We start from the raw sequence: 16053 nt of genomic DNA on the forward strand, positions 1-16053 counted from the left end.
CCTACTTATTAACAGGAGCATTCCAATAACCCAGTTATCTATGAGATCAGAACTGATGTACAACCACATGAGCTTTCTGGACCTATTTAATGAACACATTCCTCACACAAACATATCTGCAGCATCCATCATTAGTGACCAGTCCAGTCCTCCCACAGCCACATGTCTGAAGGTCAACAACTTCAGCAAAGCAGCCCCACTTTCAAGCTGCAAAAGATCTGTGAATGAAGCACAGAGCGGGGATGTGTAGCACATGTCGAACAGTGAGTTACACGCACACGTAAATGTGAACCTCTGTGCCACCACCATGCAACACCTTCACCAAATCGAGATTCTGGGGTAGAACATAGTCAAAGCCAAGACTTATCTCTGTCTTCAGAGAATCACAGATATGAATAAAGCACTCTGAATACGGGTAAAATTTTTTAATTAACAGCCTAGCTAGAACACCACTACATCTGCAGTTCTGTTTTTATTAATTCTCTCCAATTCAGCAGGAATTCCACCAAGGAATAGGGATGAGCAGATGCAGGGGGAAGCACATTAATAAATCATAAGTGTCATTAAAATTTGTAAACTAATATCTTCTGGGAAGTCTTGGCAATTAGTCTCAGAGCTTTCTTGGCAAACAAAAAATTAATAAATCCAAAAGGTCCCCTGTCTGATGATATCCCCGCCCCCACAGAAAGGTCATTGATGGAGCAATTAAGAGACACAACAAATGGACCAGCCAGAAGGCTGGTTCACAAAAGACAAATGAGCTCCATGAAACAAGATGACTAAGGCATCTTAATAAGCAAAGGTGGGACTTCGATCTACACACCACCCCAAGACACATAAAAAGGCTTTTAGACTCATATTTGCTGGGCTACTACTTTTCACATGATTTTGCATTGCCCCCCTTGGTCCCCAACAAGGCAATCTCTGAGGCAACATTAACACGATCGATTGTTAAAGCAAGGAACCATCAGAAAGTAGACATGTGAACCTTAGTATTCCCTTGTGGAAAATCCTGTGGGATATAATAGAACTAGGGAAGCAAAAGGAAGGAGACAAATGAAACCTCTCCAGAAGTTAGTCATATACTTAAAGAATGAAATACAGAATTAAAGAATGAGGTCTTATTTTTATTATCATTACTGAGTTTACCTAACTCTAAAACATAGCCCTGAATTTAAGATAAGCCTATTAATTTTCATGATTGGTTCCCAAAACAAACATTTAAAACAGTTTTAACTCACATTATCCATTTGTTGCAATGACAGCATCTCCTTCTGTTTTGAACTGCAAAGAATGTATGCTCTGGACACCACCTGGGACTGTCTGGAACATTCAAGGAGGGCTAAACCTATGGTTCATTCTGTTCCACTCCTTGAATTTTCTTTCTTCTTTTTTTCTTCTTTTCTTTTTCTTTTTTTTTTTTTTTATTAATTCCCATGGATCTTCATATTCAGCCACACACAGACCAAGCAAATCCAAACAATCCCTTATGTACATTTCCTGAAGTCCACAATAAAAGATTTGTTTAGGTGTTTGGAAAGCGACAACTGGAAGGGTAATGAATTACCTCAAACCAGAAAAGCATTTTTAATCAGGTCATAAATAGTTACTTCAAATGGCTTGATTTGTACAGTGGGATAAGGTGATCAATTGTTATCACTGTCTGATAACCAGCAACTTCTAACGTTCTTGTTAGATAACCCCCCCTAAACCAGAAAACATGAAGAAACTAAGCCACCCCCTTATCGCTTTTAACAGTTATGAAAAGAGCACAGAATAGCCATTGTATGTATAGCCTTTTGTGAACACCTAGCATCCATATAGTGTAACTTAATGCAATGCCCTTTAGCCATTAATTTCTCTCCTTGCTGATACTCAACAACTATTCTCACCTGTAAAGCTCACTCTCTTGCTCCTGTTTATTAACTAGGACCACCTTCTGATGTCTGTTGCAACACATGTGCAGCTGGACAAATACAGATGTCAGGAGCCTCTGCCAAACCTGGTATGTCAGCCTGAGCAAGAGAACAAGACTTGTTTCTCTTAAATATGCAGGAATTTAGCCATGAGAGCAAAGAAGAAATTTTCACTTGGCTCAAGAATGCTGCATTTTCTATTATTCACAGCTAGGGACTACCTAGTTCTTGGGGTCAAAGAACTTCTCTTTATTAAATGGCCACTATCTTCATTTGGCAGCAGCTAGCTCAGGAATGGGCCAACATGCAGCTACCGTTCATCTCCCAAATAGTTCAAGTCTGGCTCCCATGTCAGGATGGCATCTATGACTGACAGCCAGACTGTGCTGAGCCAGGATAAACTGAATCACCCACTGTGGGGAAAAGACAAATCAGCAAGAATACTAGAGGTTAAGAACTGCATTATTCTGAGATGCTGCTGAAGGCCCACACTAACCGCAACTCAGGGTGTTGGGAGCCCTGAGGAACAGCTCTCATCTCACACTGCAGTCATCTGCTGCAGTTCCCTATTCCCTTGGTTCTTCAGCAAACATAGTCTGCACCTAGCAGCTCTCAGCCACAAAGATTGTGATAGGTGGCTCCCATAGCCTGAAAAAAACTAGCCATCATCAAGCTAGGCTATTTAGACACTCTAACAAATGACAACAGTGGAGATGCCAAACTTTTGGGCACCCTGGTTTTCAAATCCAAGAGAGGTCAGGGATGTGCTTGCACACCCAGCTGGCTCCTTCCCTCCATGCTCTGATGACTAATTGCAGATATAAGAAACCCTTCTCCTCATCAGCACAGGATTTCTGCACTTTGCAGTGTTGCTAAAAAATGCCAAATAAGATGTGATAATGGGAAGCATTACTACTTTGAAAACCAGCTGAATACAGTCCTCCAGAAAATAACATGTATCTAAGATGCATGTTGTCAGCATAAAAGGGAAAAACAATAAGTGTAATCAAATTTGACAGTCCTGCAGGGAGATATCAGCTGGTCATGGTGGCTGTCTGGAGACTGCTTTTCAATACAGCAAATTCCAGAAAAACTACAATGCCCCATTGCAAAAAGTGTGGAGCCTGACCAGTACTAAGCAAGAGGTTGTGGCACAAACAAGGTGCCATTCTCAGCACCACAGTCTAAATAATGCATTGCCACTGAGGATAGAAACATTCTTTTAAGGAAGCTCTGGCCATGTCGTGACCTATTTCAGGTTTAGCTTGTTTCACAAAGGATGATATGGAAATTTGAGTCAGGCTTATTGAATCTCCTGATCCCTGCCTTCTTACTCACCCGTCTTAGAGGCTGCTACATTTGGAGCAAGGAGACTAAGCCCCAGTTCCCAAAGGGGAGACATGGCATTTCACACAGCATTCACCGTTTCACACCTACAGAGCCGCCCTATCTGAAGCCAGCTCCATGTGCAACACGCGAACCTAGGGCACAGAAATCAGTGTGAGCTGTGAAACTTTGCAAAGGCAACAAATGCTAGAGCTAGACATGCTAGACCATGCTGATGGTCTCCGGAGACTGTGGGAGGCTTAAGAGGCAAGGACATAGGAGGAAACAGAGTGAAGCCCTTTGGTAATTCAAACAGAACTGAATGAAAGAGCAAGGCAAGACATAAGGCAGCTTGCAACCAAACTGAGAAGTTTTACTCCTCTCAGCTCCAAGCGAGGAGTTGCAGCTGTTGTGTTTTGCAGCTGTGTCTATTAAAAAGTTTAAAGTTTGGGTTTTTTTTTTTTAACTCAACATGGAGGCTAAGACAACAGACAAACCTCTTCGGGCACAGCAGCCACAAGAGTAAAAAAATGCTTGGGGATTTTTGACTGCTGCCATGGAAACATAATTTCTTGGTTAATAAACAAGAAAACATGAAGGACTGTATGTAAAAATTCCTTCATCAGCATTTTAGCCTCTTAAGAGAAAGATTCAGTCATGGTTTTGAGTATGGGTTAATGCATGGGCCAGCATTATGTACCATCAGATAATTTAGCTGGGACAACAGCCAGAGGAGGGGAACTCCAGGGGACCCATCAAAGGTGGGTAAAATGGTAGCAGGGACTCAGAGCTGACACATGCAAGTGCTTGCACTTTGGAAGAAAATCTGAACTACTCCCCACTGCCTAATTAGCTGATGTGTTGCAGTCATGGCTATCGCATTGATCATAAATACCGCCCTGCTAACTCGCGCTTCTCCTGTCTGCTGGATCACCCTGTTGTCTCTTTGTCTTCATCTGAGATTGAAAGCTCCCTTGGGATACAGGCTATCTTTTTAGCTACTGCAATCCAAATAAATATAACTGTTCCTGGATACTAAAAAAGGCAACAGTGGAAAAACTTTTATTCCAGTTACCTTAGCAGAAGTAACTGATCAACCCACGCTGGCTGAAACAGTTGAAAACATTTTAAATATTACAATAGCAACATTAAATACTTATCTAGAATGTCACGTTCACATAACCCTATCTCAATACTGTACAGCTTAAAAAGGAGACAGGATTAGCAACAAGCAAGAAAACATTCACAAGGCTCTTCCTTTGCTTCTAAAACCTGTGAAATCAAAAAGGCCCATAGAATAAGAAAAGGAGCTTGATAGATTCCTCCTGTTTATTCATACTCACAACACAAGAGGGAAACAACTGGACAGCAACAAGATTAACTAATGAAAGGACTTACTGCCTACCATACAACCTACAGAACTCCCCATATATTTGAACACAACATACACCTGAAACCAAAACCCATTTATCACAATCACAATTTCTATGGTCAGACCTGGAAGTATTATGAACATACACATTTGAAGAAATAAGCCATTGAATAGACTTTCTCTTCCCTCCTCCTCCTAATAAAATTTGCATGAGACTTTCAACAGAAAAATAGGCCAAAAAAAAAAAACCCAACTTCAACTCTTGGTTGTGAATGGTGCCTTTCAGACATCATATTTTGCATATCTAACCCTCTTATTCTCCTCTGTTCAACAGATACCTTCTTGGACTACAATGCCTGTGAAGCAGCCTGGCCCCTACTCTTTACAAAGAAAGTTCATATTTCATGACAGATCATTCCTGTGTGCTTACAGTTCATCATGGGCAATGAAGTTTGACGCAGGGACCCTGGCCTACAGAGGGTTTGTGTATTAGAGGTGCTCCAACAGCACTTCAAATCAAAACCATATAAGTTTACACATTAAGAGGGAGAACTCTTTTCCTTTTGTTGATGGAGAAGTTGGCGGGGGTGGGGGCGCTGGTTGAATTCTACAGAAAGCATATGTCCAACCCTTAATCCAATTTTTACTTAAAGCAGGCAGGATGTAGCTAGATTCTCAACTACCCAATTAGACATTTTGCTAGGCGCTGAGAACTGACGAAGGGTTTGCATGCCTGAAAAGCTTAAATAATTTTTAAGATTATATTTGCTGACCTATGAAAAGACCTCTTTCCACGAATTCTGATGTCTCACACCATCACTACTACAAACGCAGTAAAGTAGCTTCCTTTCACAGGAGGAAAACGATCACCTCCACTCAACTTGGTGGGAAAAACAAAACTCCAAACCACAACTGACAGGTATCTCTTGTGACCAAGAAGAGACGTGGCATTCACATGGGGGAGGGGTGTGGCTGGGTGAGTGGGTGGGTGTGGGTGTCTTTTCCTTGAAGCTGGCTACTTCAAAGCTGGCTGCTTCAGTAGCAATAGAGGTCTTCTCTGTGATTCTTTGGGCCCCAGAAGCATAGATTCACTTATCAGAGCAATGTCTGTGTTCCTGCATTCAAATGCTGACTAGCATTTCCTCTGACTAAACTCACAGCAGCCTGATATAGGAGCAGCTTCCAACATAACTTTTAATTCTCCTCTCTCCCTCTCTTGCTCTCACTCCCTTTTTTAATTACATTCAGGATGTTTTCTTATTGATTTACTTGTCTTTGTATTTAGATGCAGGAATTAGAAGTTTCTCTTATATGGCAATTCAGTTTTCCATTAAAAGAAGCCTCTCATGCTATAACCCAAGGGGAACTGAGAAGAAGCTTTTGATGCATGAAGCAGGCAGAGGCAAGATGATATTTGGAGACTGCATTGCACTCTGCTCTGTCTTAGCATCCTTTGAAGCACTGCTCTGTGATTCATTGCTCTCTGCCACAAAAGCCACTCCTCTCTTGTCGAAGCAACTGTGTTTGCCAAGTGTTCAGAATAGATATCACGCAGCACCACTGCTCGGATGGACAGGGCTCCTGGTTAGCAGAAAGGATGTGTCATATTCCCAGAAAACAGGAAGAGAAAGAAAAAAAAAAAAAAACAAAAACAAAAAAAAAACTTCCTGGAAATGTCCAGACCTCATTCTGATAATTACTTGATAGTTGCATTCAGTTTGTGACACATCAGTTCTGGGGGCTCAGAGATGGCTTTGAGAGTCTACAAAAAGTAACTAAGGAAAGAAAACCTATTGCCAGAAGGCTTAAATTCACTCTGCAGAGACAGATCCTCCTTTTAAAATTTTCAGGGTCTCAAAAATTAAAAGAAAATATTGAAAAGTATCAATTTAAATAATGCAAAGATTCAGAGGCCTTAATGGGCAAATAGAACAGCAAATCCTGAGAAAAGGAGTCTTTCTCTTGGCTTATTGCTTCCACTTAGTATGTTTGCATTTCTACAATGTCCTTTTCAAAGAAACTCATAGCGGCTCTCTGAGACTCCACACTCCCCTCTGAAGTACAACATGGCTTAATCCTGAATTTTCCAAGTGAAAAACTAAGGTTTAGAGCCCAGGAGCTCTACCTACTAGATCTTACCCTGAGGTTTCCCCCCAGACCTTGGAAGACAACCCAGGAGGTTCTGAGTTCTCAACATCTCTGAGTCTCTAGGCCCCACACTGGCCCCTATTTCACTGCAGAAAAGATGCAGAAGTGTCCCAGAACACAGTGAAACACTCACAAACGAGTGTGTTTCCCCAGCTGACCAAGTACTGGATGCCTTCAGTTGTACTGATAATGAACTACATTTCTGTCAATCTGGGAAAACTCCAAAAGGGGTGCTGCTATTACCTTTCTGCAGAGCTCAGGTGATGCTGTGAGTTCAGTATTAGGACATGATTTGCCTGCTTGTTACATTATTTATGCAGAGCAGATTGCTTGGCAATTACGTTTAAAGTACAATCACAGTGCCATTTGTACTTTTTAGGTAAAGAAGCAAAAGTTTTTTAAGGCTTTAATACCTTGAAAAGTACCAGGGTAAGTGAAAATCACTGTGTTCTCTCTTATTAGCTGCACAGTTATTTATACTTTTGCAGATTACCATGGTACAGCGCAATTAGGCTTTGGAAATGCTGTTCAAGTTGAGAAGTTTTAAGAGCTCTACTGAACAATTAACCCTTAAATACATTAACAGGAATAAATTTGCAGCCCGTGCCCAAAGTCTGCTCTAAACAGGGGCTTTTAAATTAGCTGGGAAGAAAGAAGTTCAAGACACCATCTGCAAGAAGCTCCTCACGCCTGGAACAATGACTACAACGCACTGACAGTTCCACCAACTACACTTTCAGCAGGTTGCGCAGTACCTGTAATGCACCAGGTAAACCTGACACAAGGCACTTGGTCTCCCCCAACCCCTGGCTGCCTTTTTTTTTTTTTTTTTTTTTTTTTTGTCCTTAGGGTAAAAAAACCCATCTAATAACAATTCTGTTAAAGGCATACCCTTTCCACACCACACACAGCATGTTAGAAGGAAGAGCAATTCCCAGCAGGTAGAAACTATCGGTGATTTCAGACATCAAGGAACTGGACTGTTTATAGGGGTGAGTTGGAGGGGGTGGGGTTTATTATTATTTATTTATTTTAAACGCACACACATACTTAAAAACATGCACTCTGTCCAGCAGTGTGCTTCCCCAGGCCAGGACACTCCATCTCCCACGCCAGACTAGGAGCATGGCAGGTACATGACACCATCCAAATCTATCTACAGCGGAGAAGACACCAGTACCTCACCATAATATCTCTAGTCCTTTAGTGGCTACTGTCCTTACAGCCCAAGGCAACACAGATTCACTGCCAAGATGACCATCTCGGCTCACGGGACTGAGGAACGTGGCTAAGATCAGCTAAGATTATATCATGCACTGTTGTATACCATCTTGGACACTGTTCTAGCAAGCATGTACCATCTGTAGAGACCATTCTCATTGCCAGCCTCACAGCAGAGACCCTGAGGAATGAAGAGACTTGTCTAAGGACACTCAAAAGTGAGAATGAAATCAAGCTCCTCTGTGTACGAGGGAAGTGCCCGTACATCAAGAAACCCTCTTGTTGCAGACCCCACTTCATTAAAGCAATGTGTTCTTAATCACATGTCCCTTTTCCAAAAAGCAACTCTAGTTATCTCAGATTCCCTCCTACCTCCTCCCCTGATCAACTCAGATACACACCTTGCTCAGCCTCCAGTTTTACAAGGGACACAGTGCAACCCCTCCATGCCAGTTGCTGTGATTTCTACAATCCACTTACCTCCACAGTGAGCTCTCTGTAACACTCCCCAAGTTGAAGTCGTAGAGCTTTGTCAGAATGAGAATCACCTACGGGGGGGTGGGGAAGAGAAAGGGAAAAGAAAGAGAAAAAAAAGAGTTTTCCTTTAGACTGTATAACAATACAGAAGGCATCTGAAATAACCCAAAGGAGAGCTTAGCATTTATCCATTAAAGTTGCGGTATTATAGGATCAAGTTAGTTTAAAAAAAAAACCAAAACATTAGCTTAATGCATCATGTAAGCAGTAACATTTATTTTAATCTCAAAATGTTTTGCATTTGAAATAAAACATGCTAACAGGAATAAATCAAACATTGTGAGCTGCCCTCCCTACAACTATGGTTATTCAAGGTCAGGGATGGAATCAGATGCACCCTTGTTAACTCAACAGCCCAATCGGAAATTACAGTCGACTTTTCGTGTTTCTCAAAGCGCTACCACAAATTGGTGAGTCTACATGGAAAGAATTGGCAATTTTGTTTATGAAGATCCCCATCCAGCAAAACAGTCCATTTTGCCCAGAATGAGCTTTGCTGTTCTCTATCTGCTGTCACTGACTCCAGGAGCATGGGAATTTCCACATGTCATCTATCACCTTTCTGCCGCAGTAAAAGAGAGGGATGCAGAGCGTGACATTCAGCTTAGACACTGAGCAAGACAAAACTTCAGCTGTATCTTTAGTGCTCAAGGAGAGTCATAGCCTTCAGGACCCACTGACTGACTTTCTGGCGAGCCATGAACACTCCCAAGTCATGCCCTTGCAAAACTGAGGTAGGAGGAGAGAGGAGTTAAGCAGTACATGGGGGACCACAGGGGAATATAACTTCCCTCCGATATCCTTGGTGCTCTGATCTCAGATTTCACAGGTAAATGTAATCGTCCTAGTTACCAGCTACATTGCCCAATGCCCTTCTCTCCCAGAAAGGCAGCTCTGCGCTCCAATAACCTGTGAGCCTCTGTGCAAACTCCCAGGCTCAGATGGGACGGGAACTTCTGCAGAAAGAATAGAGGTTCCTCAGTGGAAGTTAAGAGCATTTGAGCATCTGATCCTTGCTTTTTTAGCATAACTAATGTCACACAGTTCATTCCCTCGGATTCTTATGGGATGAGCCTCATCACAGTTTGGCTAAAAGATAGGTCCAAATGAGAGATGTGACACAAAGGGTTGAGTTCATTAATGTTTTCCTATGCAACAAGAATCTTTTCTACTACAAAGCCACATCTCCCTCCCTTTTTCTCCTCCCACAGCGGTGGGACCCACCACACCTTTCATTTGGTTTTCCCAGCTGAAAGGCTGCTGAGTGAGGAGTTTAAAGCTTTGCAGAAAAATGCCAAAGGATTAATCAATATCACAATGGCTGCAGCAGTCAGCTACTGTCAGCATAACACCGGGAAGAGACCTGTTCAAATTGTAAGGGACCTTGGTACGTGACTATGCAGTCAGTGCCCAACTTAATGGCTTTAGAATAGATGCTCTGAGCATTCCTCTCTCTACTGGATTCACTTTCCTTGTCCCCGATTGCATTTTGTCCCTTTATTTCCCCACGCAGAGACCTTTAGGAGGAAGATAAAAGCCAAGCTGCTTCCAGCAGGGTGTGAAAAGAAACCTGCCAGGCAGATTTGAGTCAGCATATGTGAGCCCATGTCAGCCTAAACTGATGCTGTGCAGTGCAGAAATAAGGACAATATCCTTTTTATCGCAACTTAAACTCTGTGCACACCTTCCCACACAAAAGGGGAAGAGCCAGCTGCAAGTTGCAGTAACCAAGGTTTGTATATCTCCTCCCCTTACGCCAACTGAGGGAAGCAGTGCAGCCTGCTCCCAGCTAAAACCCGATGAGAGTGACATTTTTAGGATGTTCCCTATATTCGCACAGGGGCTCAGACAGGACATATCTCAAGCATCTCTAGGAAGCCATGCACCACAGCACAAGCCCTGTCCTGCCAGAAATGACACCCTTCTTATTGCTCACAACTATGGTGACGTTTCACAAAGTTAGTTTTCCAGTTTCAGAGCCTAATCATACTGAATACAGCAGGATGACTTCTGCTGAGTTCAGTGGATCCTGGATCCAGCCCTAAACGTATTAAATAAAATCTCCGTGTCCTGGTCAAATTTCAACAGAGTAATTTGACCTTAAGCTGCAATTACAACTAAAGGCAGCATCCATACCCTCCCAGCTCTTTGTGTGCCTCTCCCCAGATCTCCTATGCCCTATATTTTTGAAAATGTCACTTATCTATTATAAACCCTGCAAACCACAGGATAACACCAGCTTTACAGGAGTGGGTTGAATCCTACTCAGCTCCTGGGTATAAATCCAAAGTAAAAGCATGTTGTTTAGTATGGCTTTTCTGGATTTTCGCCCAGGATGACTAACAAAAATCCAGCTCTGCCTGTTGTTAATGCATGGAAAGCAAAAGCATGAGCTTCTCTGTGCAGTGAAATCTCACAAAGGGTCCCAGGAAATAGCAGGAGTTGCCTGAGGCAATGGTAATATGCAGTACAGTCACCTACAGCAACCTGTCCATAAAAATCACTCACCGTGTACGCCCAGGCCAGGCAACACTCTTGCACCACAACCCCAGGTGGCCTCCACCCTGTCCCTGCTTGGTTTTGCGACAAGACACTTCAGATTCAATAAAGGCAACTCTTGCAATGGTTTGGGAGTTTGAAAAGCAGAGAGGATCGGAGAGGCTGAACACACAACCTTCCTAAGAAAAGCTGCGAAAGCGTATTCCCCCACAACGCTGCCTCGTGAGACTGCGGAGCAAATGTAACTACTAAGGAAGTGTCACATGCGGTTAAGACACAAATCAAAGCCCGAAAGGCACAGCTGGTTCCCGAGTTGTTTTCATGGGGTGCTTTTGACACAGCGTTGCACAAGAAACTTCAAAGCATTTCAAGAGGCTATTCTAAGGCCTCCACATCATGTTGCCCCAATCGTGCTAAGAAGAAACTAGAAGCAAGGCTATCAGGGGCAGATGTGGGCAAGTACCAGATTTTCTAAGACATTCTGTTATTTGAATGCTTTTGTTGAAAAAGAATGGAACAAAACATAAGGAAAATTGGACATATTTTCCAAAACTGAATTCTGACGGGAGGAAAAAAAAAAACAACAACAACATAAAAAACAACGAAAGAGAAAAAACCTTTATTGATTCAAGCTGAGACATTTGATTCCGATTTCTACTTTGTAGTTGAAGAAGCTTAGCTTGTTTTTGTCAACACTAACAAATAACCGTGGCTTTTCTGTGCCAGAGTAATTTTGTATGAAAATCTTGACAGTTTTCATTTTAAAAGCTGAATTCAATTGAAAATTGGAGATTTCACATTTAATGTGCTATTTCAAAACAAAAATAAACATTTTCTTCCCCTGAACTGAGGGAAATCTAGACTTGCCACCCCATAGAAAATGCCTGCTCTTCAACCTAAATTAAGATGAAAACATTTTGCTCTGGGGAAAAGAAATAAAACCAAAAAAGTTCCAAGTGATATTGATTCAGAAACAGCAAAAACTTACACTTAGGCATTCTTTAATCAAAATAAAGAAAACACCCTTATAGTGCCAAATTAAACTGTTTCTGTTCATCAAACCAATCTCCCCAAAATTAATTTCAAGTCAGCTCAATGCTGAACTCATTTTTGTCCGGGGTCATACTGCTTACTCCAGGGAATACAGCTCAGATGTGAAATTTCCCCCTGTCTCCTATGGGCCAGGCTCCACACAGCTACACTGTGCTTCCCAGGACACCCCACAGGCAGGTGTCCCTCTGGGCACCAAGCAGCTAATCTGGTTGAGAATGAAAAAAGGGAAAACCTGCCTCTAGGACAGAGTGAGGAAATAGGCCAGGCTGAATTACTACTCCTTTAAGGCAATACAAACCCTCTGGAAAATGCAATTTCAAGCTGAGCTTACACAAAACTAAATGACCTGAATAATTCAATAAACTGTTTTGGTTTTCTGGACAGAAGTGCGGATGGAGAAAGCATAATCAGAAAAAATATATTTCCTTTGGAAACAAGTGATGCTCCAGTCCTGCAAGAATTTTGTTATGCACTTTTACACACACACCTCTCCACAGTCCATATGTTTTTGTTTTGCAGAAACTACACTGTCTGCTGAATACCCTGCTATAAGGCTTGCATGACAAAAATGCCAATCCCTGCCAATTATTTATCTTCAATGCCTTTATACTACACTACGGATTAAGAATCTCTGGTGAGAAATCCCACCATCATGCTGTATAGTATACTGAACCACTAAATCCAGATTTAATATGATGGACAGCTTCTCTAAAATCAGGCCAGCAAGTCTCCAAGACTGCCCAATCCAGCAGCCTTGAGTGTTGACATAACTTGGCTGGCACGAAAGCAGAAAAAAAAAAAATATAACCAGAAACAGTAGCCCAGGTTTCATTCCATCTTGAAAGCACATCCCTGAAGGGATCCTTATTGTTCAGCCAATTATTAGGAATCTCTGAGTCCATAAATCACAAAAGTGCTCAGAAGTTCTTCAGAGTATTTGGTGGCGTAACAATCTTTTATGCCCATAAAATCTTACTCTGAAGGAAAATTACTTTAGTTCATTAAACCCTTCTCCAGATCTTGCCAATTCTAAACTGGCAAAGTGCTTTGCATATACCCCACAATGGAATATATAACTCTGTTTCCCACAAATTAGAGTGTAAAGGCATTGCAGTTCCTTCAGCAAGTTGACAATGAACTTCAGAACAACCAAAATGTGCCACATCAAAGGCAGTCATGCTCCTGTATCCGGCAACGGTCATATTAGAGACAGGAGAGAGAAGAGCACAGCAGCCAAAGAGGGTAGGTGATCATTTCAGGTAGACATCTGAAAGGCCAGCACTGATTCACTTCATGAGATTCATCTCCTCTCTAAGCAATCCTGCTATATCAGCACAGAGATTAACACAACTCATCAGTAGCCCTGTCCACATATTTACCAAGTGTAATTAATAATGAGCAAAGGGATGAGCGCTGGGTAGTGCACAGCACAACAAAGAGATCACAGACAGATTTACATGTGAAAAATGAGAGCTTTCTGCTCACTTGCTCTGGCACGCTGGGGTCTCCATTTCCTGCCTACAGACCGATTTCTGGGATGTTTGCAACCTTTTCTCCCCGCCACACCAGCCACAGGAAGCTTGTCTGCAATTTTCATCTGCCTTTCCCCAATCCATATGAGAGCAACAGCACCTAACAAGTAAATTTAAAATGTGAACAACCACAGGCTACTGAGAACCAGTATCAGTAAATTGCTCACAGCTGAAGGTAAATTGGCTTAAAATGCTCTGGGACCTAAAAGCCAGCAGCACTGCTCTATGGAGGTCCCTAGCTGTTTCTTTTGGGTTTTTTTTTGTTTGGTTGGTTTTGGTTTTTTGGTTGGTTGTTTTTTTTCTTTTTTCTTTTTTTTTTTTTTGTGGTGGTGTTTTTTAAGTGACAAAGTTAATAATTAAAGATGAACTGATCAACAAACTCATGGAGCTATTCAGGGTGACAAATTTGCTAAGTAAGGTGGTCTTTCATATAATCTCAGCATTCAAAGCTAATTCAGGCAAAAGCCACCGATATCAGCCTAATTTTCCCCACATAAACACTCAGAAGATGGGAAGAGGACCATTAACATGCTCAATATACATTTGTGCTCAAGTGTGTGGTGGGTTGACCCCAGCCAGCAACTAAGCACCCACCCAGACACCCGCGCTCTCTCCCCACCCCAGGGGGATGGGGGAGAGAACCAGAAGAGCAAAAGTGAGAAAAACTTGTAATTCCAGACAAAGACGGTTTAATAAGTGAAGGAAAAAGGAAAAAGAAACAAAAAACCAAGCAATGCAAAGGCAGTCACTGACTGCCTCCCACAGCAGACCAATGCAAAGCCAGTCTCTGAACAACAGCTACTTTGGAAAGATTACTCCACAGTTGTTATTGCAGAGGATGATATTATATGGGATGGAATACCTCTTTGGCCAGTTCAGGTCTGCTCTCCCAGCTATGCCCCCTCCCAAGTTCTTGACTGCCCCCACCCTACTCCTAGGGCAGGTAGAGTGAGAAACAGAAAACCCGACACCGTGAAGCACTGTTCGGCTATACCTAAAACATTGGTGTGTTATCAACACTGGTTTAGTGAAAAATTCAAAACACAGCATGACATGGGCTGCTCTGAAGAAAATTAACTCCACTCCAGTACAAGTATTTTCCTAGATCAAGGTACAGTGGTCTCAAAAACAATCACTACATAACCCTTGTCCCACCAAAATCACTTCACACAAATACAGCCTCAAAAACGTACACATGCATATATGTGATCACACCACACAACATCACCATTCTCATTTACCCTGGAGGTCTAAGTGCAGTTGCCAATACCCAAGAGTGCCATCTCTAGTTGTGAGAAGCATACAGCATTATTACAAAGGTCCCAGATGAGGAATTTAAATTCCACAGGTGTTAACAGATTCTGCAAGCTTCACCACTGTGAAGCAAGGCAAGTAATGTCATCATTGTTTTCCTGATGAGGAACCAGAGGCAGAGAGAGATTAAGTGTTTCCCTACATGGGAACACTCAGGAAAAAGAATCCAAATCAACTTCTAAGAGTTTGGTTCAACTCACTTTGCAAATACATCAGAAAAATCAAATTAAAGACCACTTTATGCTGAAAAAGAGTCTCCATCCAGGAATTTAACAATAGCTGAAATAATCTACTTCAATACATTTAGTTAATTCAAGCTAAGAAGCATCACCTGGAAGATAAAGTGCCAATCCAAGTTCACCCACAGTAACAGAACAATTAGCAAAAAAAAGAACACATACACCTTAAATACCAATCTACCTTCTTTTCCCCTGCCTGGTGAGCGTAGCTGAAGAAAACATATCTCCAGATACTAGCAGTTAAGGAATAGCACATCCTAAGACACGAGAAGAAAACAACAGAGGTACTGACAACAAGCAGAGGCCAAATCCTGCCCGCTGGAAATCAGAGCAACACTTGTGCAAGAGTAAAGTGATGCCAACTTAAGCAGCAGCAAAGGACTTTTTTTTTTTTTTTTTTTTTTTTTTTAAATCTCTAGAGAGATAAAAATGATCTGTGGGTGGCTTCAGGCAGTGCAGGCAAAAGAACCCTCTGAAATTGAAAGAGACAAGTCCCAAGATCACACACAAAAGCAAAACATGTTCCAGTGAACTTGTGATCTCCGAACAGCTGAGACTGTCAAATTTGTCCTCAAAACAAGAACCAGTAACTAAAAGAAAAATATTCTCCTTTAATCCTCCTTTGCCTGTGTTGTTTTTCACTTTCCAGTATGAAAACTACTACGGTATGCTCTTTCTGTCCCCTGTCTTCCTCCCTTTCAATGTAAATGAGGCAGCAGAATAAGTAGGAGCCAGAGCTGGAGAAGTCTTCCCATGGAATCCCCTGGGACCCTGGAGACGGGTCCCATTATCTTCACAAAAGAACCCTCCTGATGTAAGCAGCAGTTTGAAATTCCCTGAAATTCATTTACAGCGCTTGTAGTGAATGAACAGAATCTGAGGGGGGGAAAAACCAA

The 16053-nt window shown here is 42.0% G+C and overlaps 1 protein-coding gene across 1 annotated transcript in view; it reads right to left on the bottom strand.

Annotated features, from left to right (window-relative positions):
- The window catches only part of SORCS3 (sortilin related VPS10 domain containing receptor 3), a 238111-nt gene that overhangs the window by 207777 nt on the left and 14281 nt on the right, over window positions 1-16053 (bottom strand). Inside the window, exon 2 of the mRNA XM_030030909.2 lies at window positions 8464-8531. Coding sequence (XP_029886769.1) covers window positions 8464-8531 — 68 coding nt within the window. The remainder of the gene's footprint in view (window positions 1-8463; window positions 8532-16053) is intronic.

This window comes from Aquila chrysaetos, chromosome 11 (genome assembly GCF_900496995.4).
Source record: "Aquila chrysaetos chrysaetos chromosome 11, bAquChr1.4, whole genome shotgun sequence".
NCBI classification, from domain to species: Eukaryota; Metazoa; Chordata; class Aves; order Accipitriformes; family Accipitridae; genus Aquila; species Aquila chrysaetos.